A 26,446-nucleotide genomic window follows, 5' to 3' on the forward strand; every position below is an offset into this window, starting at 1 on the left:
TGTGATTTGCAATGCGGAAAAATAAAAAGTATATACAAGGTTACTTAGGATCTCAACAATTATTTTATTGTATCAAAATCCTGAAAATTTATCATAAACATGGAGTGCATAAGAAATATAATAAGAACATTAAATGTTACATTTATGAGTTATTTTCTTTTTATTAGTAAAGTTTGTTTTTTATATTGCTTGCTGCAATGAAATGAAAAAAAGAAACGTAAAAAAAGAATAGATATCCTAAATTAAAGTAGAAAGCTAAGGTAAAGTTGGCTTGGTTTCTACTTTACTTAAAGTAAATGGCTCGTAAACTAATTATACAAATTTGTATTCAAATACTTTTTGTTTCTACATGGAATTGTTTAAACATTTATGTTTCAGTAAAATTTATCAAATATTTGCCGCCTAATTGTAGATCGAGTCCTTTGCATCCATTGGAGAATACTGTGTAAAATTTTGGACGAATAGGAATCGAAGCATCAGGAGAGCCAGGGGCAAGCTCAATAAAGGGCGCTAGTGTCCGTCAAGTGTCACAGCCGTTGCTCGTCTCTTCAGTATTGTAACTTAAATCGGTGATTTAATTAGGAATAACGTATTTTTTTCTAGAATTTGTGAAACTTTAAGCAATAATGACCGACAAGAAAGGTAACTATACATCGTAATCGCGTAATTCGACTAGCAATATGTGTTACACACGTTAAGAATATTTCGTGTTTTCGAGTCGGGAATACCACTTGTCACTCGTACGACGGAGTTTTTTTATGTTAGCGATATTATTCGATACTTGTGAAAAATGGTGCACATTTAAATTCGATCAAAGCTCGTATCTTTATTATACAAACGAACTCTCGTCTTAATACGATGAAGAAAACTTGAATTTCTGCCCAGTGACAGATAAATCAATACCGCATTGTGTGTGGGAAATACAAAATGGCTTCCAGAGTTCGTCTTGAATAATTTTCGCGATGACTCTTTATTAAGAGTCTTATGTTGTTTAAAACATCATATTTTTGTACAATAATATCAGTATTGTTAATTTTGTGTCATATGTAACTTCACTTGTCTATTTTTCATTGGAACAACTGATGTAGCATACTTAAGAACACATTACATATATCTATATACATATATATGTATATCAATTGTGATATGCTGTACGCGTTTGAAACAATTTATTGAACGCTAGAGCAAATGATACTGTTTCATTATATATTCTTACTTTTTTTACTACAAAACAGGAAAAATATTAACTGAAATATTTTTATAAGATATTTTATATAACATTTAACAATATTAATAATGTTAATGATAAAGAAAGTATAGAAATTTTTTTTCAATGATACTTGAATTGAACACAAGAAGTACTACTCTTTTTATATGCAGAAACAATTAAATAAATAAAATACTTTATGTCATACATTGCTATAGTATGATTAATTTGTAATAAAATATTTTGCTCTTTGTAATAAATGTAATCAAGTAATTTTAATTGGTATTATGCTAAAAAATGATGCAGGATTTGATTGTGAAATATTCCTGGAAGCCATTTATATTTTGGTTTTATTTCATGATGGTGCATACATATGTATAAAAATGACTAGAAATTGTGTTTATTTATGACCTTAAAGTACTTGTAATAAAATATAATTGTTATTTTTATAATTTACAGTACTTAAATAATATAATTTTGATAACTTAAAGTTTATTATACACAAAATAAGTTCTTTGCAAAAAAAGGAAATAAGAATTGATATCACATCTATTTGATAGAAATGAGTTTTGAATTGTTTTCATTAAGATTTCTAATCTTTGCGTATCAAAATCAATTGATACTATATATCAAAGACCAGTTCTTAATAATTGGTACATGTTAAAGCTTTCATAAAGAAGTTGGTTAATAACTCGTACGAGTGAGGTATGTAGTTTAATATTATCACTGATTTTCTTAAATTTTATACGTCCATATGGAAGTACTTGACATACAGCTTGGACCACTACACGATTTCATAGTAATCTACTGTCATACTTAATTAACAGCTCGGACACTTATGTGATTATTCCTAATTCAGTCCGCTCTGTTCCTAAGGCAGACATATGATTACAGAGCATAGCGTTTAAGGGATGTGTAAAAGTTTAGTCTGTAAGTAAATCAGTATACACTGTTAGTGATACAACGTGAGTTAATACGAGAATCGAGGATAATACTGGTGCAAATCTGCGAGCGTATTACCGTGACGGTATAGCCGCTAAAAAACTGAAGGATAGCGCCTACAGTTGTGGCTGTCAATATGTTTGCAGCGGACCATTACAAAGACGATTTGATCCCAGTCAGTAGGTGGAGCTTCGGAGACCGGCGTTCGCGCAGCCTAAGCCACGTATCTAACCTCACCTTACTCTATATATTACCTAACTCACTACGTGTTTATATACCAACATATATTACGTATACACACACATATATATATATATATTCCACCAAATATATATATGAAGATATAGACGCACCGTGCGCCTCCCGATTCAAAAAGTGAAGGAAAAAAAAATGAAATTCGTGAACATCGAATTGCCTTTGTTTCCCACCTTCCGGTCGTTCAAGTGATCAAATTTTGACCAGCCTCGTCCGGTGTCGTTAAACGCCCTATCGGCAGATTCAAACCCCACAAGAAATCGTGGATTTACCTACTGGTTTGTAAAAGCAAAATAAAGAATGAATATCGCGAAAAAGTATTGGGAAATGCCACGTTAACTAAATTGATTCGATAGACTAATGCTAGTTTCCTCGTTTTTCCAGGCCTGCGTTGGTTATGTTACTCAGAGTCGGCAAGTATTAAAAAAAAAAGCATCGGAAGAAATCCGAGAAATACGAGTTAAAAAGTGGTTGCTCGTTGAAAATCTGCCGGTCAAAAACGGAAGTATGATACACGAGCATGCTCCTCGTGTATACGATTGAAGAAATGACACATAACTTTCAACCGCCGCGTACAATTAAATGGCGGGCTTCTCGAACGAAGCCGTCGCCTCGCGACATTCTAAAAAATCGCTTAAATAGAGATCGCTTAGGATCATCAATGGTATTTGTAAGTTCTTTGAAAAATGAATTTATCGATCGACACTTATACTTTTTGAATTGGAGACGTCGGCTGCTATATATCCAAATCAATATGAACGTAAGATATTGATATGGGTGTACAAATTACTTTGTACTGAAACCGTGGTATTGGCTGATTGCTTATTTTCTTCTCATTTTTTCTACTTTTTTTTTCTATTTTTTTTTTAAATATTTTTTTCTGTTTTAACACTCGCCGTCTATCTTGTGACAAATTTTCAAGAGCGAAAAATTAGCATTTGAGGAGAGTGAAACATTAATGATTCTTTTCTTCTTTTTTTTCTACGAATAAATTAATTTCTCTTAGAAAAATGATATGTTACAAGATGGTACGGCAAGTTAGCGGGGTGGACACGAATGCTGTATTTAAGCTCAGCGTATTTATAATACTTCTACTCAATAGAAACTTGGTAGCTCACTTTTAACAATAGTGCATGTTGCTTCGACTTGGGCTACAAGTTTCTTAATGTAAAAAAATTAATTCCAGAAAAATAAGAATGGTAATTGATCTATTTTTGATGTACTTTACGCGAGTTACATGATCGAATGTCTATTTTCTTTTTTTGAGATCATGATACAAAGTAAATCAGGATTAAACCAGTTTTATTAACAGATGAAACTTGTGGTCGATTTTGCACGTACGTGTAGTTAATATATAATGATAAATATATTTCTTCCTTCAAAAAAACAGTAGCATATTGTTTATTTCCGTTTAATTGGAAAAGAAAACATAAAGTATAGCGTATATACGTATACATACGTACACTTACGTACAAGATACTCGTTGAGCAATTTTTTAACTCGTTCCAAAGTCAATATTAATATTGTAATTAAAGTGTTGCAAATGATAAAAGAAGAAAATGAACATAGAACATGGTTCATCGATTCGGGAAACTAGAATGAAAAGCGATGAAACGTGTTTTACAAAATTTCATCTCTGATTTATTCAAACTGTCTGACGTAAGGAGAGAAATTTTGAAAGAAATTACGTTCGTCCGCATATTTAATCGATTTTAATGTGCAAGTATATACATGTATACGTAGCTTTAATCATTTTTCACGTATTTGTATTTTAGTTTGCATGCTTGGAATGTGTTTGCTAGAGAAACACAGGGACGTGCGAGTTTCTTTATCGTGATTAATAATTTATCAGTGTTATCTTTTTCATCGAGCAACGACCGAGAGAAGTCGGTTGAAAAATGACAGATTTAAGATCTATTTAAAAAAGTAGCTCGCACGTCATGTTTACAATAACTGCATGTTTATGATATGTTGTTATTATAGATTTTTCCATAATTCTATCTTTTTTACGTTTGTTCGACGCTCGTTGCCTTCTCAAATTGTCAAATCATTCGATCTTTCTCTCAACAATTGTATTATTTACATTTCAATTAATCATTACAGATTGACTTTGAATCTTGACGTTGAGAAGGAATCGAGCGAATTGTTTTAGTCGTTTTTTGATCGTCGTGCAGCTGAACAATCTCGTGTAAAGGTCTTAGACTTGATACAGAGACGTTCCTATATATTCCTGTCGTGAACGAACCATCGAATTCATTAACATCATGAAATTGAAAGATTTCAAGAATCGTTGGAAAAATTGGTTCGATTGAATCACTATTTGATACCTTCAAACGATACAAGGAAAAAGAAGAAAATGGTCATAGGAATCTCTCGAGCATTTTTGAACTGCATGTGCATGTTTGGCAGAGTATATCATGTATACTGTTAATAGTGAGCTTAAAATATGAGATACAAAGTATTCAATGATATTAATCGAGAGGTATCAAGAATACAAAAGTGTCTCTACTTTCTGAAACCCAGCGGCCTGGATATGTTCGAGGAACGACAATCATTAAACAGGGAAATGTGATTTTTGGTTTAAAATACTTTAATATATGAATGGGAATCTAGTCAATTATGGATTAATTTTAATCATTTGAATTTTTTCTAATAGAGTAGAATAAAATGATTGCTATTAAAGTAAATGAGAAACAGAAAAGCATCGCGAAGCGCCGACTTCTGCTTTAGAAAGATAATATTTTTCTTTTACTGGAGTTACACCTGTGAAATATTTCATGTTTTTAGAGTACTTGTTGATTAATTTCATTTATAAAGAAGGTCGATATTGAGTACAGCAGTGACTTATCTTTAATGGAAACATTTGGTGGTACTTCTTTAAGCATAAGGAAGCTTTTCATATTTTGGAAAATCAGATTGTCGATCACTCCCTTGGTCGCTGGGTTGCTCGAGGTACGAAGACTGTTCCACCGAAGCATTGTCGATGAAGAAATCGTCTAGCAATCCTAGATGGGCCGCAAAACAATGAAAGAAAGAAACAAGAACAGGGGCGTGATTAGCCCCAGTTTCTTGCGCGAGAAAAAAAAAAGATCATCAGCAAATTAGGTCGAACATGTCATTGGGAGCAAAATTAGGTTTCGAAGATAAGACAAAAGAGAGAAAGATGAGAGGAATGCGGTGCGTGTACGAGGAAAAGGAAGGGAGAAAAAAAAAAAGAAATGAGTCGAAGGAAAAAAAAAGAGGGAGGCAGAGACAGAGAGTCGGGGGAAAAACGAAAGAAAATTAGGAGAAAGAAGTAATGAGAGAAAGAAGCAGAGAACTACATTGTTGAAAAACTTACCAGTAAACTCGTACTAGCATATAAATATTATTGATCAATTGTTATTGGATTCGATGATTGTTTGCACCGTGGCACTGACACATGACTTATTATTCCATTGAATACTGATCCGATCAATGAGGATCCACGAGCCTCGACGTTCAACACCGTTTCCAGCAAACCGGAAACGGTATCATCCTACACTTCTGTACGAGATGATAAAGAGTAATATAACGTAATTCGAGAAGAGTGCTCGTTTCCACGCGTTGGACCAGTATTCAATTATCATGGACAATTTGGTGTGGGCTGACGTCTATGTTAGAGTAAACAGTCCATTCCACTGTCGCTGAGCTGAGCTATTTATCATACGCGAGGCTAAATGTATTTAACGTTAAATTCATTGAATTGGCTAGACAACTTACTGAACTATATGTATAATAAAATAAAAAAGAAAGAAAGAAAGAAAGAATGAAACACATAGCTTGCTTCATCCTTCCTTGCAGTTTGTTAGCGTGAATGCAATTTGCGTATATTAAATAGCAATGGCACAGGGCGCAATTTAGTCTCTACTTAAAAAAAAAAAGAAAAAAAAAAGGAAATTGGGCGTTCTTGCGATTGCTAGCGAAGGAATGAGCAATTTAATCATATTATACGACAAAGTTTGCTCGTGGCAAGTGTATTATTAAGCGAGCAGCGCCCAATTAATAATATATATATATTACGCAATTACAAAGAACTTTTAATCATGTTTGACCTTTATTTATGGATATTTGCAGAAATTTGTGGTTTGCTGAATCTTGTCACAACTTTTTTTGAATGTGTGGAACTTGTTATATGTATACATATATACACGTATGTATACACATATATTGTACCATGAACGTGTATACGTACATATGTATATGTATACTTCTCTTTTTTTTTCATCGTACCACTGTACTCATTGTATAAATTACACATTCACCGCCCGATACGATCGAATAATTTCTCTTCGGTTAATCGAAACGAAAAATCGTAATTGAATTGGAACATTAAGTCTTACTTAATCGAATTTTAATTAACTGGGCTTGTTTTCTTTTTTTTTAACATCACTTTTATATGGAACAAACTGTTTACCCTTCTTAACCCATGGCTTTATTTTTTAGCTCTGTTTTTTTCTATTTGTCATTTCCTTCTTTTTTTATATATATTTTTTTTTTCGTTCTTTTATTTTTCGATGTAGTCGAACCTGATTGTTTCACGACTGTATTTAAAGATCGTTTGCAATTTTTAATTGTAATCTTTGTATATTTGAGATCAAAGTTCTTTCTACAATGCATAGAGTGGTCAGTTGATGAATCTTTTAAGGTTCGACTAATTTAGACGAATGTATTTGGCTTTTACCTTTGATTGCGTAACGCTATTTGCTTTGAGATCGGTTTCGTATTATATCTTAGTTTTAGAAGTAAAAGGTAGGTCAATTAACGCGAGTTTTCATTTGAGAATAGTTTCTCATTTTCTTCTTCTCGTTCTTATCCTCCCTCTGTTTTTTGTATCTTTTTTTCTTTTTTTTTTTCCCCTTCAATATTTCTGACAGACTGCCTGACGATTCTTTTGACTGTCGAACATTTACACATCATCCGTAGTGGCTGTATTGTTAGACTTGTTTGTACAATTTTTCTGTGTATTTACGTTCTAAGAAGGTGAAAAGAATTCGACGAACTTTTCCATTTTGTTTTTCTTTAAAAAAATGAAAAATAAAAAAAAAAAACGAGACTTCCATTGAATTTTAGTGACAAGATGTACCACAGATTGCTCCATGTCAGATTCCAAATATATATATAATATACGTGCTGTTGTTCATTTATTCACGGTTAAGATATCAGAAACATAGTTTGCTAAGCTATTCTCAAGTGTCTCGCTTTCAACTACGTTTCTATCGAGAATCCTCCAAAGTAAATGAAAGAAATTTTTCTCATTACATGTCTTACCATTTTTCTGATAATTAAAGGAAAATCAAATTGTACATGGAACATGGATTTTCGAAAGAGTCGTAAATGTCTTTTATTATTAAAATAAAGCCTGTCTTGTGCCATTGAAGTTTACGCGGCTATGCATTGTTAGTTTTCTTTTTTTTTTTTTTTTTTTTTTATAATTTCTAACACGTTCCGATTGTTATTCTTGTTCTCCACTTGTATGAATCAAACGATTGCGAACTGCAGTGTAAACTCGAAGGGTAACAAGAAGGCAACAATACCGTTTTTTCGGTTATTTCTTTTCACCATTATTTAGTGACTAACATTGTTTGAGCTTTGAATAGTACCTTGATAAAAACGGTGTATGTCATGTGTAAGATATACTTGGGTGTGGGAGTACCACTTGTTAAATCGAGATATATTAGATGCCTAGTCTGAATAAGATCATTTCTCTATATATACATACATAAGTATCAATAATTCAAGTGAACATAAATTTTTATTTGACAAAAAGACACGCGTCAAATATGTCTCGATAACGACAACACGAATTACACGATGATTAGGAAACGATAGGAGGAACTTACCAAAGAAATTGATGTTAATTAATGTTTTAAGTTGTATGGTTCCAACGTTTCCTGTATTATTGTTAAAACGTGTTGTCATCTGTCCTTTCTGGCAGTGGTACCACGTACCGTTGGCTTAGATCGAACCTGCGGCCAACAAAATGAACGGACCTGCATTTTGCATTGCATGTGTTACAGCGTACCCGGTGACACCTCATCCACCAACAGGTTTTGTCCCTGCGCCGGCACAACCTGCTACCTACGGTGGTACACGTAAGAGAATCATCTCAATGTGTTTCGATGTGCCGTTTTTTTTTTTTTTTTCTACAAAGGTGTTCCAAACGAGCCGGATTACATGCGAGCTTTTAACATTAGTTGCAGGTGCCGCACCGTATGGAGTGTTTCCTAATCAACCACAACTTTATGCAGCGCAAGGTCCACCACCGCCTACATATGATCAAACTCTTACCCATCCGATGGTGAGAATTCCATATAAAAAATACACTTTTTTACTTTAAGATTAAAGGTAATAAATATCTTCTCCTTGGTTACTTTATTTTTTGAATCATTAATGAAAATGTGTTATAAAAGTGCTATGTTGTAGAAGGGTCATCTAGATTTTAGTAATATCATGAATATTTTTAGATGTATCAACCTATGTATGGTCAAGGATATCCAGGATACTTAGCGGGCTCATGTTATCCTGCCTATGGGCCATTGCAATATTATCCCCCGTTGGCTGCAGCTGCAGCGTATTACCCAGCGATGCAGCCTCCAGTTAGACCTCCTACACTTGTGATGCCCGTAAGTTGTTCGGATTAACTTTCATTCATTTTCTTGTAATACTTTGAACAATCGTTGATTTCTACTTTGTATTTTAAAGAATGGGTTCGATGCTACCAATCGATTTGATAGTATCTCACAACCCGTCTTGCCACCGCCACCAACAGTTCCAAATGCGGCCCAATTAGCTGCAATGGCGAGCCACAGTGTGGCTATATCGCAAAAGAAAAACTTCCTAGGAGGAGGAACAGAAGGCGGTTACACCTTTTGGTAAACATTATAAACCTTTTGTGAAACACTAAGTCTAAACAAAGGCATTGTTGTCAAGATGATCCATGTAGGCAAATCTGATTTGTGTTAGAGTTCTACTATTTTCACATTGGGAGCAGCTATTGATTAGTATATTTTATGCGTGGACCGATCGCGAAGATGGCATTTTCCTACGCGAAATTCGCGACGTTCCAAAGCATAGTACGTTTTTGTTAGTTTGTTATTTTTTCCATGGACTCCAATAGGCAAGGTGGTTTGCTGATTTATTGTAAAAACAAAAAAAAACCAAAAAAAAAAAACAAAAAAATATGTGATTTCAAGATCTTGGCAATTGGTCGGCGCATCGAATATACTAAGATTTAAGAAGAACATTTAAGAAAGGAAGACTCGTGCGACGCTCGTTTATACAATTTCAAAACTGCTAATTAAATTTAACTAAGAGAACAAGAGAGCGAGAGAGAGAGAGAGAAAGAGAGTAAGAAAGACCGTATTTTGTACAACTAAAATGCATGGAAGTTTCTTAAGGATCAACAAATTGATCCTGTCTCTGAATTGGTATCTGATAGTAAATTACACTCATTGATGGTGACTTTACGAGATGATCGAGCGATACATGAATCTTTTGACGTACTTAAAATAGAATTTAAGATGATAATTCTAACTCGAAGGACAAAATATTCTTTTTAAATTATACGGCTCCCACACGATATACAGAGTGAAATATTTTCGGTATTTAGAATCTTACAAAATTTCTTTGGAAATTGATCAATAACTTTCAAGTACGGTTTGCTCGATCTTTCTGCAGTTAACATATATTCCAAGGCGCACGAGATATTCCAGTTTTTTTAATTTAAATAGAAAGGTTTACTAAACGCGAGCGAGATTAGGGAACACTGCGTTGTTCTTCTTTTTAGAGTTAACGGGTAAATACGCGCACCAGTGGATGCGAGTTGTCTCATTCGCCTACAGGGATCGATATTCAAAGTGTGTTCTAAGCCTTTTTTAAGCGCGACTTGGTTTTCTGCAAGGCAGGCTGAAGAGTTAAAGGGGCTGCTCACGTTATTTCTGTTACTTTCTACACGATTATATATTTTTTTCGATGTTTTTTTTTTTTACTCCCCCAATGTTGTCGACACTCTAGCGAGGTCTGTTTTCCAAAGTAAAGTCACTACTTTGTAACGTAATCATTATGGGTAGCCCTAATGTTTAGAGAAAAGAAAAAAATATGTACGTGATAGGAGTCTGAGGAATGCGTGAGAGTCATTCGTATACTTGCGATGCTAAACGTCGCGCTTTCTTATTTTGAATTTAATGAATCAATCGATAATAAAACTCTTAAAAGTTCCATTTTTCTTATAGAAAATTTTAATGAAAATGAATAATTACAGACCTCAAAACGTTTCTTTTCGTTATCGTTAGAATCATTGGTTTTAAAACGCCGTTTTATGACTTAAGAGAAAAAGTAGAGGTAATGTTTAAGGCTCGAGTGCCAAACGAAAAATAAAACGATTCTCACGTATTCGACGACTTCGAAGATACTTACTAACTCTACCTAAAAGTACGCACTCTCTTCTTTAAAATCAGTAGTCTTTCTTCCTAGTTGTTTGATCTTTCTTTTTTTTTTTGTTTAAACGCAGATTAGCTAGGTTGGCTAACAAAGTTATTATTTAATTGAAATGAAAGGCTTGTCCACGGCGTTCGAGTTTCTTTAAGCAGGTTAAATTGTGCTTTGATCGAAATCAATAACATCAAATGTGTCTGAGATATTCACCATAAAATAATTATCAATTTCCAATTACCTGTTCAGGTAACGTTTAAAGTATATAGTTACAACTTCGTCGCAGTAAAAGTATTAATTAACTCATTTATTGTAACAACTTTAAATGACACTTAAATTTCTTTTTTTCAAGTAAAATCTTATTTGAAGAAAGTTTTCTAGCAACTGTATGGAAATTGATTTCGACCAAAGCACACAAAGGAAATAAATAGTTGACTCAATTTCAAAGTACAAATTGAATATCAATGTAAGTAGAGGGAAAATTCGTGACGTCGTGGACAAGCCCTTGTGTCAGCCATATTAGGCGAGTTGCGACGATGATGATGATGATGATAATGACGATGATGATGATACGGCAAGCAACGCAGCGAGTTCGTAACGCCTACGATTATATACAATGCAGAATTGTTAACAATAACAATGTGCTATTTTCTGAGAACTTGAGATCTAATTCTACAAGAGTGAAGAGACACACCACACATAAACACATATATACACACACGAAAGGAAAGAAAATTCTGGTGATCATATGAACTAGTTGCACACACAGCTGCGAAAACGACTGTTTTGCTCCGCGATCATAGCATTATAATATAGTGCGGTGTGAACCTGCTGATAGGATACTTGTGATAGTTCCACTCTGCAGGTGCACAATTAAACACGATATTAATTAAGCAATGAAGATCGAAGAAAACTAATTTACAATCGGTGATAGCTTAGGATAGGACCAAGAAACGCAGTTCTATTTAGAAATTTTTCGAATGGATGTTCCGGCAAACTTGACCAGTACTCTTAATATGTTTCGCATTATGGGTTAAATGAGGATGGGTGCTTGACGAAGATGAAAACGAAGACCCCTCCTTGATGTTAGAAAAGTGATTTCTACCTCTCCTTGAGAGAGAGAGGGAAAGAGATTAGAAAGAATTGCAATTTAATTGAATGTGAATCATATGTGATTTCTATTTTATCTTACGAACTTATTAGTTGAATTTCTACGAAAAATTTATCGCTTGAAAGGTGTTGTAAAATTGTTTACATCCGTTTCAAAGCATTGTCCAACATTTTCTAATTTTGCATATTACAACGCAGTAATTTCCTAAAAAGAAGGAAAAAAAAATGAACACCGTGTTATTTGTATTTTTGTGATATACAATTACCTCAAAATCGAAGGGACAGAAAATACGTAGGTACTTTGTCTTGTTTTGTACCATCATCGAATCTAGTTCAGTTTCCATATGAAGATGCAAAAGAAAAAGATTCAAGCAAAAATATAACACATGCAACGATTGGAAATGAAATTTTCGTATAAGGCGAAACACACTGGCCAAATTTGTTGCCACAGCGCCATAACTTAACATTCACCTTGTACCTTCAATTCTTTTTTTTTTCTACCAGATGTACCTACAGTTATTCAACATTTATGACCAGCGTTTGATAAAGAAATCAAGCGTAAATCTCAATCTAACTAAAAACAAAAATAAAATCTAGTCCGAAGTGTCTGACTGATTGGGATACAAAATGTTACGCATAGACCTCGTTTTTTTTTTCTCAATCCGTGCGATGCCAGGTGCGAAATATTACCCGAACATTCACTAATAATATATAATATCTCGTGACATCTGAGAAAAAAAAAAATTCACAATTTTTTTCCAAAACTCATGCCATTCCACTTAACGACATTGAGCCACAATTGATAAAAACACGTGTACGAGTCACATTTAGGAATTTTTGAGACACGCGTATGAAGAAGAATTAGCGAAGTTGTGTCGTTGCCGATATGTAATCACTCTCGTTGAATTTTTTTGCGAGTTTGCATATCAGCGAAGAAGAGTCGCTTGTTGCAAAAAGTCACTTCGCTCATCTAATTACATTGCGCAAATCAGTGCACCAAGAACCACCTCAATCTATGCAGCTACATTATATACAAGAATCGAACGTTCATTCTGTTTTAATCTTATACGAGAAAGATAAATGGAAAACAATCCAAAGCTGAATGTCTACCTTTTCATAGAAACTTGTACACAAACATACGAAGAAGAAAGTGGATTATGTTGTGTTGATATTTATATTTAAATTATTATTACTATTTAAACAATTTATTTGCAGACATTTCTACAGTTTAGATCAGAATTTACGCAACACATTTTGACCGATTATTTTGTATCAAGCGAGAGTGGTGGAAAGGTTTTATATCATGAACAAGTGTGCAATAAGCGTAATGTCTATTGTAACAATAAAGAAATGATATTAATTGCAACAGTGAATTTGTTATTACATTGAACGAACGAGAGAGCGAAAGAAAGGGAGAAAGAGCGAGAGCGAGAGAGAGAGAAAATAAAAAGAAACAAAAATGTACCATTGCGATCATCAAATGTATTAGTTAATAAATACAATGATCATGAAATTCATTATATTCTGCTTTTCTTCTTATACATAAGATTCATAGAGAAAGGAGAAAAGAGACAAGTTGCACATTGTTCAAATATATATTATTTCTTATGATACAATCAATTGTTTATTGTATATACAAGTTGATTTTAGGAACTGGAACAAACTATAGCTTTGTTGTATGTAAAAGTTCCCAAAACTGATAGAGAAAATTAAATATCATAATAAGGATCATCTTTTCATCATACAAATTCTTTTGTGCACCAGTACAATAATATTTTAGAATTTTTATATACAGATAAGAAGAATTATGTACACGTGATAAGAAGATCTCATTTGCGTAAAAAGAATCTAGTGGTTGCACTTGAGAAAAAATGCAAATGCATACTTAGTGGCAGTACACTTCTATTGGCAAGTTGGTTTCAATAAATCTGATAACTGTACATTATTGAATTATTAATTTTATTAATATTCCTATTCATACTTTCTTTCAGCTAGAACTTCTTTTATTCTTTTTTCTAAAGTAGGTAACATTTCACAATAATTATCTAGGCATTTTGTTGAACATTTATCCATTTGATCTTTATATATATCCATATCACGCTGTGATGGATTTGGTCCAACTTGATCTTTTATTTTATCATAGCAATCCATAAAACATCTTTGTAATCGATTCTAAAAGTATAATACTTATTATACACATGACATGGTTTATAATTATTATTACAAATCTTTAAGAATCCAAAATATACCTGCACCCTTTCAAGTTCTCCACCAACGTATTTTTGTGCTCTATCCCATGAATCTGTGCAATTTTCTACACAGTCCTGTAAATGTTGCATGCTATACTTTTCATTATCACAACAATTCGCTGCACATCTATATGCATCACCCTACAATTAAATACGTTTTTTCATTACTTCTTTATTTCATGATTTTTGTAAATCATAATATAATTTGTATAAAATGTGACGATAAATTATAACGTTGAAAGCAGCATGTTTTACAATATAACCTGAAAATACAGTGTGGACTTGAAGTACCTGCATTTTTCTTATTGGTTTATTAATTTCTTCGACTACTTTACTTGTCTGATCTTTGTATCGTTGTTGTTGTTCATCAAGCATTTTGTATTTAGATCTTTTTAAACTTATTAATTAAATACCCGGCTTCTCACGCAATTATTTACTCTTCAATATCTTACTTACCATTGAAGATAAGGAAGGATGTATATTACCATGTACATATTAAATTAATATTTCTCTTTATTCATTAGTTAATTACAAATAACTAAAGCTTGGGTACTATAAGGAAGCAACAAAACTATATTATTTAGTTTTTCTGTTTGTATTTATGATTTAAACTTTTATTTTAGCATTAAAATTTTGAATTACGCAACCTTTAATTTCCACCAATGGCAGTTGCCATCTAATTTCGACCAATCAGAATCGTTGCTATAGGTGTTGTGCGCAGGTCTGACTTAGTACGTCACTTCCCTTCGTAACCGTCCTGATCGTGAGTGCACGCGTTTGTGGAAAGTGAGAATAAATTGCATTAAAACATTATATTAAATTGTATTCGTGCTATAAAAAGTACGAAAAACAGAAAGAAAAGTTGGAGAGAAGTCAAGCTTCATGATGTCTGACATCGATTCCACGTTGTCTTCAAAAATGCGTGAGGTGATATTTTCTACTCTTGCCCCGAATTCAGAATCACATTGACGTAGTATTATTTCAATTGTTTCTTCTCTATATCGACAATTTCTTACTTTGCTTTCATAATTGACTGTTTTAAACTTTGCAAAATGATTTATTTTTGATGATAATTTTTCATGAACCTTTCCCTTATTTTACTGTTAAAGCTTCGAAGCAATATGAAATTGCTACCAATGGCTATGATTGGTCATCCATTATGGCGTCCTCTCTTTTCGACTAATCAGATTCGTCGGTTACCGGGTGAAGTGTGCAGAGCGTGGCGCAGTGCATCATTGCTCTTCGAAGCTTCGTCCGTTTTGCACGCGTCTGCAACAGGTAAGATTAAATTACCTTCAAATATTAAATTAAATTGTCTTTCGGGTGTTAGAGGTACAAAAAACAAAAAGAAAAGTCGAAGGAAGGTCTAGATTCTTGATTTTTGGCATTAATTCCGCGTTTTCTTCAATAATATCTGAATTGAAAATTTTTGCTCTTGCCGCGGGTACAGAATGAGGTTGGAATAGCAGAATCTCAATCACTTTCCCTTTTATATCGTTTATTTCTTGAATATTATTACATTTTTTCATGTTTTTAATACATTTTTCCCATAATTTGTTATTATAAATTGTAACGATCGATTTCGATGTTCTTGACTAAGTATTCTGCCGATATAAATACGAATTAAAATAATATTTTCTTCATTTATTCTGCTTTTATGGCGATGATTTATTGAAAATCACTAATATCTTATGTTTTTTCCTACATTCTTTCCTATATCTTGGTGTTTTGGGTTGAAAAAAATAATCGAGATTTTATTTCAATATGGCGTTGATAATTTTTAACGAACCTTTCCCTTATTTTACTGTTAAAGCTTCGAAGCAATATGAAATTTCTATCAATGGCTGTGATTGGTCATCCATTATGGCGTCCTCTCTTTTCGACCAATCAGATTCGTCGGTTACAGGTTGAAGTGTGCAGAGTGTGGCGCAGTGCATCATTGTTCTTCGAAGCTTCGTCCGTTGTGCACGTTCTGCAACAGGTAAGATTAAATTATCTTCAAATATTAAATTGAATTGTCTTTCGGGTGTTAGAGGTACAAAAAACAAAAAGAAAAGTCGAAGTAACGTCTAGATTCTTGATTTTTGGTATTAATTCCGCGTTTTCTTCAATAATACGTGAGTTGAAAATTTTTGCTCTTGCCGCGAATACAGAATGAGGTTGGAATAGTAGATCGCAATTACTTTCCCTTTTATATCGTTTATTTCTTAAATATTACTGAATGTTTTAGTATTATTTAGTAATTTTGCTACTGTTTTCTATAATTTATTGTTTTATTCATAATGTTATTCCTTGTGCATCGTAATATTATAAGACCTGTTCGTCTACCTGTTTCGGTGTCGAACAATACCGAATAGTACCGAACAGTGCCGGTAGTACATAATCGGCACGCGCAGTTCATCTGTTCAAATATTTTACATAAATTACAAAGTTCGATCATTTGTTAATCATAATTTTATTGCTGTTGGTTAAATTTTATTTACATAAATTTCTATTTCTTATTTGTTACAGATATTTTATCGATACTGAAAAGGCGCAATGCGTTATGACGTCATCACACTTCATATTGGTTTGAAACAGAATTTCGTAAAAAATTGGTAAGGTTTGGATTTATTGTAATCAATTAGTAATATTTATTAGTACTTTTTTTAAATTGATTGTTAAATGATTTTTATTGATTGTTAATTGCAACCATCTTTGATAATTAATTATTGGTATCAAGATCAAGGAAGAAAAGATTTGAGGAATTTTATTTTCTTTGATCAATTAATAGAAAAAGGATAATTAATTTGTCATTTTATTGAATAATTTTAACTAGTAGTTTCACGCATCTGTTGTAAATTAGAACAAAATTGAAACAGTTTGTATTCTACTGCAAATAATTGTTTCTCTTCTGCAATTATTTAATTATATTTTGATTATTTTAAACAACCTGTTTTCTTTAAATCATAGTAATTGTATTATAACATACAGCTTTCGGTGCAAGTTTAAATTAAAATAGAATCACGTTATTAAATTACATGCTGTTTAAGTATAATTAATTATTGGACTTTGTTTATTGAAGAGGATTAGAGTCTTGAAGAGGAGTCGTCACTGAAGAGGAGTCTTGGGAGTTGCTTCGCAAGGAAAGAGTGTAAGTATCTTATTACTTTATTTAATTGCTTTTTATTAAAATAGAATAACTTAAAATTTCAACACTTAATAATTCAAAGTTCTTTTTAATTACTATTGCTAATATTTTATAAAATCCAGATTCATATGTAATTTTATTAGAATAAAAAATTGATAATTTGAAAAATTAATCGCAATTCTTCTTTTTTTGTTACAGATAAATTTTTGGATTTTGTGAAGTTCCTGGATATCCTGATGGCTTTCTTCACGGCTTCCGTCTTCTTCTATAAGGCAACCTGCTACTTGGCTGTTGGGCATCCTCCTACTCTTGACTGTCGGAAGAAGAGTATATCTGCGAACGGTGAGTCGCATGTTTTATGGTTCCTCCGGTGCCTCATGTCGTAGGACGAATGGTCCGAATCGACATGGGTTACTGGTTGTATACATGTTTGACGAGCATAGTGACCATGAGTATAATTATACTCATGAGTAGTACAATAATATTTTTATTGTGTTTCATTTCATTTAGCTCAGGTTAGATCTTCTTGTACTCCGCGTTTTAGTATAATTTCAATTCCACATATTTCAATACATATTTATGAAATATATGAATGTTCCTAAATGTTCTTAAATGTTTTTAAGTGTGGAATATGAAATATTTTAATAAACAATTTTATTTAGTTTTTCTATAGTGAAAAAGTCAAGTACGATTGAAATCGATATAATATTGATAATATTATATAATATGTATAGTGGATATACATATTAATGATGCTTTTACGTTGATTTAATTACATATTGTATATTATAAATTCAAATATAATTTGAGAATTTGTACGAGTAGTAAAGTTCAGTTCATACTATCACGGAATTTAACTTATTTATACGTTCATGAAAAATTGAACAATTCGTGTGCAAGAAGATAATTCGCGATGGGTAGATTTCCAAATCAGAGTGATCTATTTAAACACATGTTGCGTATTGTTGAAAATTTACTCTGAGGAGGGAGTCGCCCTAGGATGTTTTAATTTTTTATTAATTTTCACAATATATTCTTTTTTCATTGTAAAGAATTTTTAATTAATCATTTTGCTTTTAATAAAATATCAAATTCAATTTTGACATTAAATTCCTTTTTATTAGAGTTTTGCCTTTATTAAATTAGTGTTGCGAGAAATTTCCGACGCGAGAGTAAATATGACGATGCACTGACTAGTATTCGGTGGGAATCCTTTTGGTTTTTAAACTCAATCCTTTTTATTATTTAATTAATCAAATTAGTTACAAGGATTCCGCGGCATAAGACCGTGAACACCATCTCTGGGAGATATACCCATGCATTACTAGGCCTTTGCAGGCGCAGCTTTAGAATACGGAACATATGAAAATATGTTACCATATTCTAAACTGTAGTCCTTTTGTCTATACTATGGGCGTCCGTCAATCTGACACCGTTGGATGCAACGTGTTGGACGGGCGGGTAGCGCTCTTAGCGAAGGGGTGCACTCTGTCCTGGCGTCACGACGTCCAGGCGGGGTGGGTGGTATGTAGCGTCTGGCGTAAGACTAGGGGGCGTGAGACCCTTCGTTGCCAGCTGATATTAGCAGTGTACCATGTTTGCGTCATAGTTGCTCTATTTTTATTTTTCAGTATTTGTTCTTAAACCTTTATATTTACAAAGTCGAGTCACTTTTATTAAAGTAGTGAAATATTAGCCCGTTAGATGTTTATGTACTAATCATGTTTGTAGATCAGGATTTTCAGGTTTAACCCTTTCCGTGTTTATTGCCAAAGCCCATTCACGTGCCCAGGTGCTACTTGGATGGGTAGAGGCAATGGGCACGATGACCTAGTTCATAAGAATAATAATTAATAAGCGGCTGGCATTGTGTTAGTATATCGTGCACGACGTAATTTCCACATATGGTGTGTGTGTTTTTAGGCTGTGGGATTGCGTCGGTTTAATATCTTTTTCATTTAACTTTTAATTTGAAATAATATTTTATTCAATAAGATGTACAATGAACGTACAAACCAAATAGTATTATTACCATTACTATTACTATATTACCATTATTATTACCATGATTATTACCATTGTTATGAAATATTCTATATCAAAGTAGTTAATTAAATTTTGTAATTATCATTATACGCAATGATTGCTAGCCTTGCCAGACGATTTCAGTGAAAAATGGTACGTACCGTAGAGTGTGATGTGAGATGAAACTCGGGTGACGGAGGCGTCCCGGGACGTTCTCCCTAGTTTAGGCTCTTGCGCCCGGGTGGAGTGTATGGGGGTCGTGGAATGAATTTTTGTGAGAATGTGATTTTGCCTTTTTTAAATATAGCGTTAGGTAGGTGGGTAGGTAGTATACCTTCTGGTGTGTGTGATAGATTGTAAGTAGGTAGGGCCGGGACAGGTTGTCACAGTCTCTTGGTCGGGTAGGCGCGATTTCGCGTGATCAACCTGTACCTGGAATATATTTGAAGAATTGACGATACGATCGATACGAATGGAGCATGCCGTTCGCCTTTGATCTATCTGTACAATTTTTCAAATTTTTGGCGACTTCATAAGTCGTCATACGCGATCGCGATGGCACGAAACGCACAAGTTCTGCTCGAGCACGGCACGTGTGCACGAACAACGACTTATATAAAGTCCTTTTTCGTCCACGTGTCAATTAGAGTTTCGCGATTTTTCTTTTTTGTTGATTGTTTTTTTTTGTTTTGCGAATTTGCAAGTCTCGAGCTTTAGATATAAGTTTCAGGTGGGTGGACCGCCCGAAGAAAGAAAAGGCTATATGCCGAAGTGCCCCGACAAACTGTCTTTCAAGAGGGGAACTACTAATGATTTTGCATCCTTTTGCAAAAAGGGATGGAAAATCATTATCGTTACTACTTTGTCACTGTGCTCGCCTGTAGTTGTAGTTTTGTAATTTCAGGACAAGAGGGGGCCCGTGACCCCCATGATTTTGGGCAAATCGCGTTTTTAATTTAGTGTTGCGAATGAATATCGATCACGGTTCAGTTTAGTGTTGCGTATGCATGATTATCGCGATTTTCATTTTGTGTTGCGATCTTTAAATATCGCATTTCCTTTTTGCATTGTTTCAAAATAGAATTTAACTTTTCAATGTTGGTTACTTTAGAATTTTTTAGAGTTTTGTTTTGTAATGTTGATTGCTTTAGTGTTGCGAATATAATATTCACGGTTTGAAAATCCCCTTGCTTTGCATTTTAATTGTATGTCTGTTAAATATAGCGTTGCGAATGACATTAACGCGGTTGTTTCCCAGTGTTGCGACTTATAAATACGCGATTGTTTTGCATTAGTTTATAGAGTTCCCTATTAATTAGTGTTGCGATAATGAATATTCGCGTTTTGCATTAGAGTTGCGATATATGAAATGATGAAATGCCCAAAAATGATCCAGTGGAGCTACCATGGTCCGTAAGGCAGCTATGGACTAGCTGCAGAAATACAGCCTTGGAATGGCTTTTAGATTAGTGTTGCGTTTTACAAAATTCGGTAGATTTGAGTAGTGTTGCGTTACAGTTCGCGTTTTTTCTTTTCTTTTTTTCAGCTTAGCGTTGTGTATATTGGAGCAGCCTTTACGCGAAAGCCTTTTGTATTATATAATTAATGAAATTAGTGTTGCGTGTAATTTCGGTTTATTTTATAGGGTTTGCTCAGGGATTGCTTAGGGATTGCTTTTATGGGCAATCAAACATTTCTTTTCAGGTTTCTCATTCTTTTTTTTTCTTTTTTTAATTTTGAAAATTTTGAACATTCGGTTGTTGGAAATAAGGTTAAATAATATATGAATTTAATGTTTCCAGAATATTATTAAATACGATAAAGTTTTAAATGGAACTTTATTCAAAGTTTTATTTAAAATGGAAATTCATTTTATTTTGTGAAGATTGGTGATAAATTATTTCAAGGAATATTTGTTCATTTGAAATAGTTCATTAAATTTTAATTCTACTTTATTTAAACAAAAGTATCGCGATGTTACGTTTCAAGCTTACGGAGAAGCTAATTTTATTGATACTGAAATTTGCTTTTAATTCATATTTCGTATCAAATTGATTTTGTGTTATTAACAATCATTTTGATTTTTGTAAAATTTTAATGTTACTAATGTATCTTCTTTCCAGCTATTAATTTATTTGTCTTTATCTGGATTCAATTAATTAGTTTTTGTTACAGAGGAATATCTTTATAGGAAGTAGGAAGTTAAGGTATTCAATTAACTAAAATGGTGTAAAAGTAATTTAAAATTGTACCTAAACCTTTTTAGTTTGTTTCACGAAATATTCTGTAAGGAAAATCGAACCATCTAATGTATTACAGGTATTTGTTTATATCCTTTTAGATTTTTATATAGGCGGGTTGTACGTCTATGGTTAAGTCAATATAAATTTAATTTAATTATGTTAAATTATGTTTAATCTTTTTTAGTTTATTTCAGGAAGTACTGTGGTAAGGACAACCAAATCAACAAATTATACAGACAGGTTGTCAGTTAATGGTTCGATAGGACAATTATATCTTAATGACTCTAAAGTTAGGTAATTTAATAAATATATATTTAAGTTTAAGCACTGCAGTGTTTAATTAGGAAATTTTAGATTTAAGCAAATGTTTGCCATTATACTAGTATTTATTTTTATTATTTATGTCTATGCAATTGCATATAAAATATAAAATATGCAATTGCATATTATTAATTACAGATCTGTAATTAAAATCAGGTAGTGAATAAAGATAATGCTCCTTTTGTTGTTTGTTTGCACAACACTCAAAACGTTTTGCAAATGTGCATCAAGAGGATGATTTTACTGAATGAAAATAGAAATTTGCATAAATGGAGGGTGGATGGGATGAGGTTAGGGCGGGTCTCCAAAACGCGGCAACCTCCTCGTGGTGAGACCTGGGCAATCGTATTATTTGGTGGATAATTAATAAGTGCATCATTATTTTTATGGTAGATTTATTAATCATGCAACAACTAATACGAGCTAATTGGCTGCGAGATTTGTTGCTTGCTTTTCTATTCTATTTCTGTTATACTTTTTCATTAATTTTTGCATTAACTTTAATTAACTTTCATTTCACTTTTACGTTATTATAGTATATTGGGCTAAAAGATTAACAAATCGCCCTAGTTTATAATTAAAATGTTGCATATAGAAATTGTTTTATGCTACTGACGGTAATTCAGTATACTGTAGAATCAATAGTTTATAAAATAGTTCACTTTAATACCGATACTTGGTCAGATCTTTTCTGCAGGTACTTTTGATGCATTAGTTTCATACCGACGCGTAGTCTTGTTCCCTTCTGCAGTTGGTAAAAAGGTTTGCCTCAACACCAACAAGTAATGATGCCATATTCTCATATAGTTTATTTTTATAGGAAAATAATAATTAGTTTTCATTTATAAAAATACTTTTATACGTTAGAGTACTGTACAATGTTTTCTTGTTTACGACGTTTGATTAATAAAAAACAATGTTCAACGATTGTTACTTTGTAACAAAACTTTTAATATTGGTTTCTGAAAGAGAATACTTCTGAGGTTCGTTGTTTATCCTTCTACCTTGAAGTCAACTACAAACTTGTACAGAAACACTGACTGCATTATCATCGAGAGTAAAAACGAATGTTTAATGTTCTTTTCAAATAGCACAGGTGAATCGAAGAAGCGTTATCGATCACTTTGCAGTGTAATAGTTCGTCTTGACGAAAGGCATTTTTGTGACGGTAGCTTTGTAAGTTTTCCCACGAACTTCGACCAATACTCCATGACCGCATTGAGATAGTTCCGTAGGAACGTACCCCATAGCGATAGAGCGTCCAAGGGTTGGACTAGGGCCACCGGATGTGATCTTACCTACCCGTTCACCTTCCGGTGTTAATATACACGCACCCTCTCTAGCTGGTGGTCCGTGTACAATCGTCAATCCTACTCGTTTTTTACTAGGGCCCGATTTGATCTGCGACAGTATTCTCTGAGCACCTGGAAAGTTTGCCTCTGCTCTTCTTCTCTTGGCTAGAAATAGAAATATTTCTATTAATTATTGAATTTTTAATTATAAAGCAGTAATGGAGGTTTTATACCGACCTACTAGCCAAGTAAGACTAGCCTCGACTGGAGTGGTATTTTCATCGATATCGTGTCCATAGAGGCAAAGGCCTGCTTCTAGTCTACAAACATTCGTAGTAATTGTTAATTGCGAACAGATTAAACACTCGTAAATGATTTACCTTAAACTATCTCTGGCCCCTAGACCGGCCATTTTCGTGTCAGACGTTGCTAAGATCATTTCCACTAGTTGAGGTGCAATTTCAGACGGCATAGAGATCTCAAAACCATCTTCCCCTGTGTATCCACATCGAGTTATTCTGATTTCATTCCCTAACAGTTCGGTCTCAACACTGTTCATGAATTTCAAGTAACTCAAATTGATTTTTAATATAGACTGTAGAACCGATGCTGCGGTAGGTCCTTGCAATGCAACTAAACTCTGTTCCTCGGGATCTAAGAACTCTAGGTGCACTGATTTCTTTTGGGCTCTGAATTCTTTCTGAAAATGGCATCGGGTACTTGTAGAAAATGAAATTCGTCATATTTCTTTAACTCACTAGGAAAGTTTACCTGTCGTTGAAACAGTAAATTAGAATCTTCTGCCCGTCTTCCGGCATTCGATACCACGAAGTACGTGCTCTCGTCGTCTTTGGTGATGATCAGATCGTCGAGGATGCCCCCGTTTTCGTTGGTGAACACCGTAAGAACCGCGCAACCATTCTTTAGGTTCTTCAGATCGCTGGTAGTTAGGGATTCTAAGAAATCGGTGGCGTCGCGACCGGAAACCCGTGTCTGCATCATGTGACTGACGTCGAAAAGCGACGCGAACGTTCTCGTGTGTTGATGCGATGCAGCTATCGCTTCTTGATACTGGACTGGTAACAACCATCCCGAGAAATCGACCATTTTACCTGAAAAAGATTCGATTGACAGATCCTGTCAGCGTGGAAATTAATTTCTCGATGCTTACCTCGATTTTTCACGTGAAAATCGTACAGACTAGTTTTCCTTGGCTTCGGCGCCTGCGTGGTCGTCGACAAACGACGGCCTTCGGTTCCGTTTGCATTCAAATCGATCAAACATCTCGAACGGCACTTTGGGACGGCGTGTTTCGCGCTGGTTCTCGAGATCGCAGCGAAATTAGACGATTCGCGTATGCCTCCTACCGTTTCGAAACATTTCTCGATATTGTCCAAGCAAATTGACTGGCCACGTACACCGAAACGAAGCATCGTTCTTTCTTGGTACCGGTATCTCGTGTACTGAGCTTGGAGAATGCCGGTCGAAGCAGAAACGGTGCCTCCCACGATGACCCCGTTGACACGAGGCATATTTCAGACTCGGATTCGGTAATCAGCCGTTGTGTTCGTGACGCAAATACGATTTTATAATTTGTTCGATGAACACAGGCTATTATTATTTCGATAAGTACACGATACGTTATGAAATACGCGTATGCATGTCGGTTATTTCGAATCTATTACTTCAGGAATCAATGATAGAAGAGATGAGGACTAGAAAGAGAAATTTCTTTGCGTCCACGAATTATGTAAATTCTCCGACGTGCTATTTTTCACGTTTCCCCGGAGAAGATTTATGTATTTTCATTTTCGAGACTCGAGATATTTTTTTGCGCCGCGTTTGTTTACCGGTGCCCTCCTGATTGTTGTTCGAGAAACGTTGCTCAAGCATCTGGTGTACTATAGATGTTGTAACGGAGGAACGATAAAGGAAGGCCTCGCGATAAATTGATATTTTCACTCACGATACCGGGCCACGAATAACAGTTATCGTTATTTTCGCGCGTAAGAGAGGTCAGCGTGGCATTAAAGTCGGAAACGATAAGAGCAAATAGAACACCGTTGGAGTATCTGTAGCATATGGTCGCGATAGGAAGGGAGATGGTGATAGTCACAAGACCTGTACACGTCGAATGCTTATTAAATTTTTATTGTACCACGTAATAATAATAATAATTAATAATAATAATAATAATCATAATAATAATAATGACAATAGTAATAATCGCAATAATCATCATCGCAATAATAAATTGTGATAATAATGTCAATAATAAAATGTTAATAATAATAATAATAATCATTCGTCATAATAATAATAATAGCAATAGTTTCATAATAATAATAATGACAATTCATCGTCGTCGGTAATAATCCAATGACAAATGTCAATAGTCATATAGTAGCGTGTCGAACGGAGAAACGACCTTAAAAAACGAAGACAGTATCAATTGTTCGTTCATACATTTTGTTTTTTTTTTTTTCTTTTAGCTTCCGTCGTCTTATTCTTCTCGCTCGCGCTTTTTCTTTTTTTTTTCTTTTAGTCTCTTCTTTACCTCTCGCTCTCGCTCTTCCACACGCGCATTCTCTCTCGCCTTTTTTTTCGACTTCTTTCTCTCACACACACGCACACTTTCTCCCTCTGTCTCGTGTTTACACAATTGATGCAAAATGTCCCTACACAGTCCGACGAATGTGTGTGTGTGTACGTTTTTCCGATCGATCGATTTTTTTCTTCCTCCGGGTCGTAGATCGTTTGCTCGACGCTTTCTCTATGATATTATTATTATACCCTTTTTTTTGTTTTTTAAATATTTTGCATTTTCCGCCACATCCTCTTTGAAATCCGCTATTTTTCCTTGTAGCACGTGTTGACACATTCACTCACATTGGTTAATCGGTTCGCTAGTGGAGGGACTATAAAGGGGGTGGTTGTGGATTTGGAAGTTGAGAGGGGGGGTGTGCCGTTGGTGGTTGAGGAGTGTGGAGAAGGGTGGGTGCGGGTGCAGGTGAATAACGACGTATGGTAAGGATTCGGGAGAAGGATCGAAGGAAAGAATTAATTAAAAGGAAAATGGATATGACGCGGTGAAAACAGAAGGTTCTATATTACATGTTGCCCCCTCCGGTCAACGGACCTATTTCTATTTTTCTTTTTTTTCTTTTTCACTTTGACGTTTGTTTGATTTGGCGACCAACGTTTGCTTTACTCTATTTTTG

General features: G+C 34.0%; 3 protein-coding genes across 5 annotated transcripts; 1 reads left to right on the forward strand and 2 right to left on the reverse strand.

Annotated features, from left to right (window-relative positions):
* Window positions 1-490: 490 nt before the first annotated feature.
* LOC114877210 (DAZ-associated protein 2-like) lies at window positions 491-13,905 on the forward strand. Of its 3 annotated transcripts, XM_029189495.1 has the most exons (6): window positions 491-642; window positions 8,443-8,517; window positions 8,620-8,723; window positions 8,890-9,048; window positions 9,128-9,297; window positions 13,761-13,905. In XM_029189495.1, coding segments are annotated over exons 1-6 (525 nt in total). In that variant the 5' UTR covers window positions 491-626; the 3' UTR covers window positions 13,762-13,905. The 3 variants fall into 3 exon arrangements, with proteins under 3 accessions (XP_029045328.1, XP_029045327.1, XP_029045329.1); XM_029189494.2 differs by lacking the exon at window positions 13,761-13,905 and having other exon boundaries at window positions 9,128-13,482; XM_029189496.2 differs by lacking the exons at window positions 8,443-8,517; window positions 13,761-13,905 and having other exon boundaries at window positions 9,128-13,482.
* Window positions 13,547-14,672, reverse strand: LOC114877211 (protein FAM136A-like). Its single transcript, XM_029189497.1, has 3 exons — window positions 14,506-14,672; window positions 14,215-14,355; window positions 13,547-14,137 (listed from the first exon to the last, which is right to left on the reverse strand). Exons 1-3 carry the CDS (start codon window positions 14,587-14,589, stop codon window positions 13,937-13,939), a joined length of 426 nt encoding a protein of 141 aa, XP_029045330.1. The 5' UTR covers window positions 14,590-14,672; the 3' UTR covers window positions 13,547-13,936.
* A 7,735-nt stretch (window positions 14,673-22,407) lies between these two features.
* LOC114880011 (aminomethyltransferase, mitochondrial) lies at window positions 22,408-25,215 on the reverse strand. Its single transcript, XM_029195544.2, has 5 exons — window positions 24,397-25,215; window positions 23,997-24,337; window positions 23,606-23,925; window positions 23,463-23,545; window positions 22,408-23,390 (listed from the first exon to the last, which is right to left on the reverse strand). Exons 1-5 carry the CDS (start codon window positions 24,755-24,757, stop codon window positions 23,053-23,055), a joined length of 1,443 nt encoding a protein of 480 aa, XP_029051377.2. The 5' UTR covers window positions 24,758-25,215; the 3' UTR covers window positions 22,408-23,052.
* Window positions 25,216-26,446: the final 1,231 nt, after the last annotated feature.

Source organism: Osmia bicornis, chromosome 10 (assembly GCF_907164935.1).
Source record: "Osmia bicornis bicornis chromosome 10, iOsmBic2.1, whole genome shotgun sequence".
NCBI lineage: Eukaryota > Metazoa > Arthropoda > Insecta > Hymenoptera > Megachilidae > Osmia > Osmia bicornis.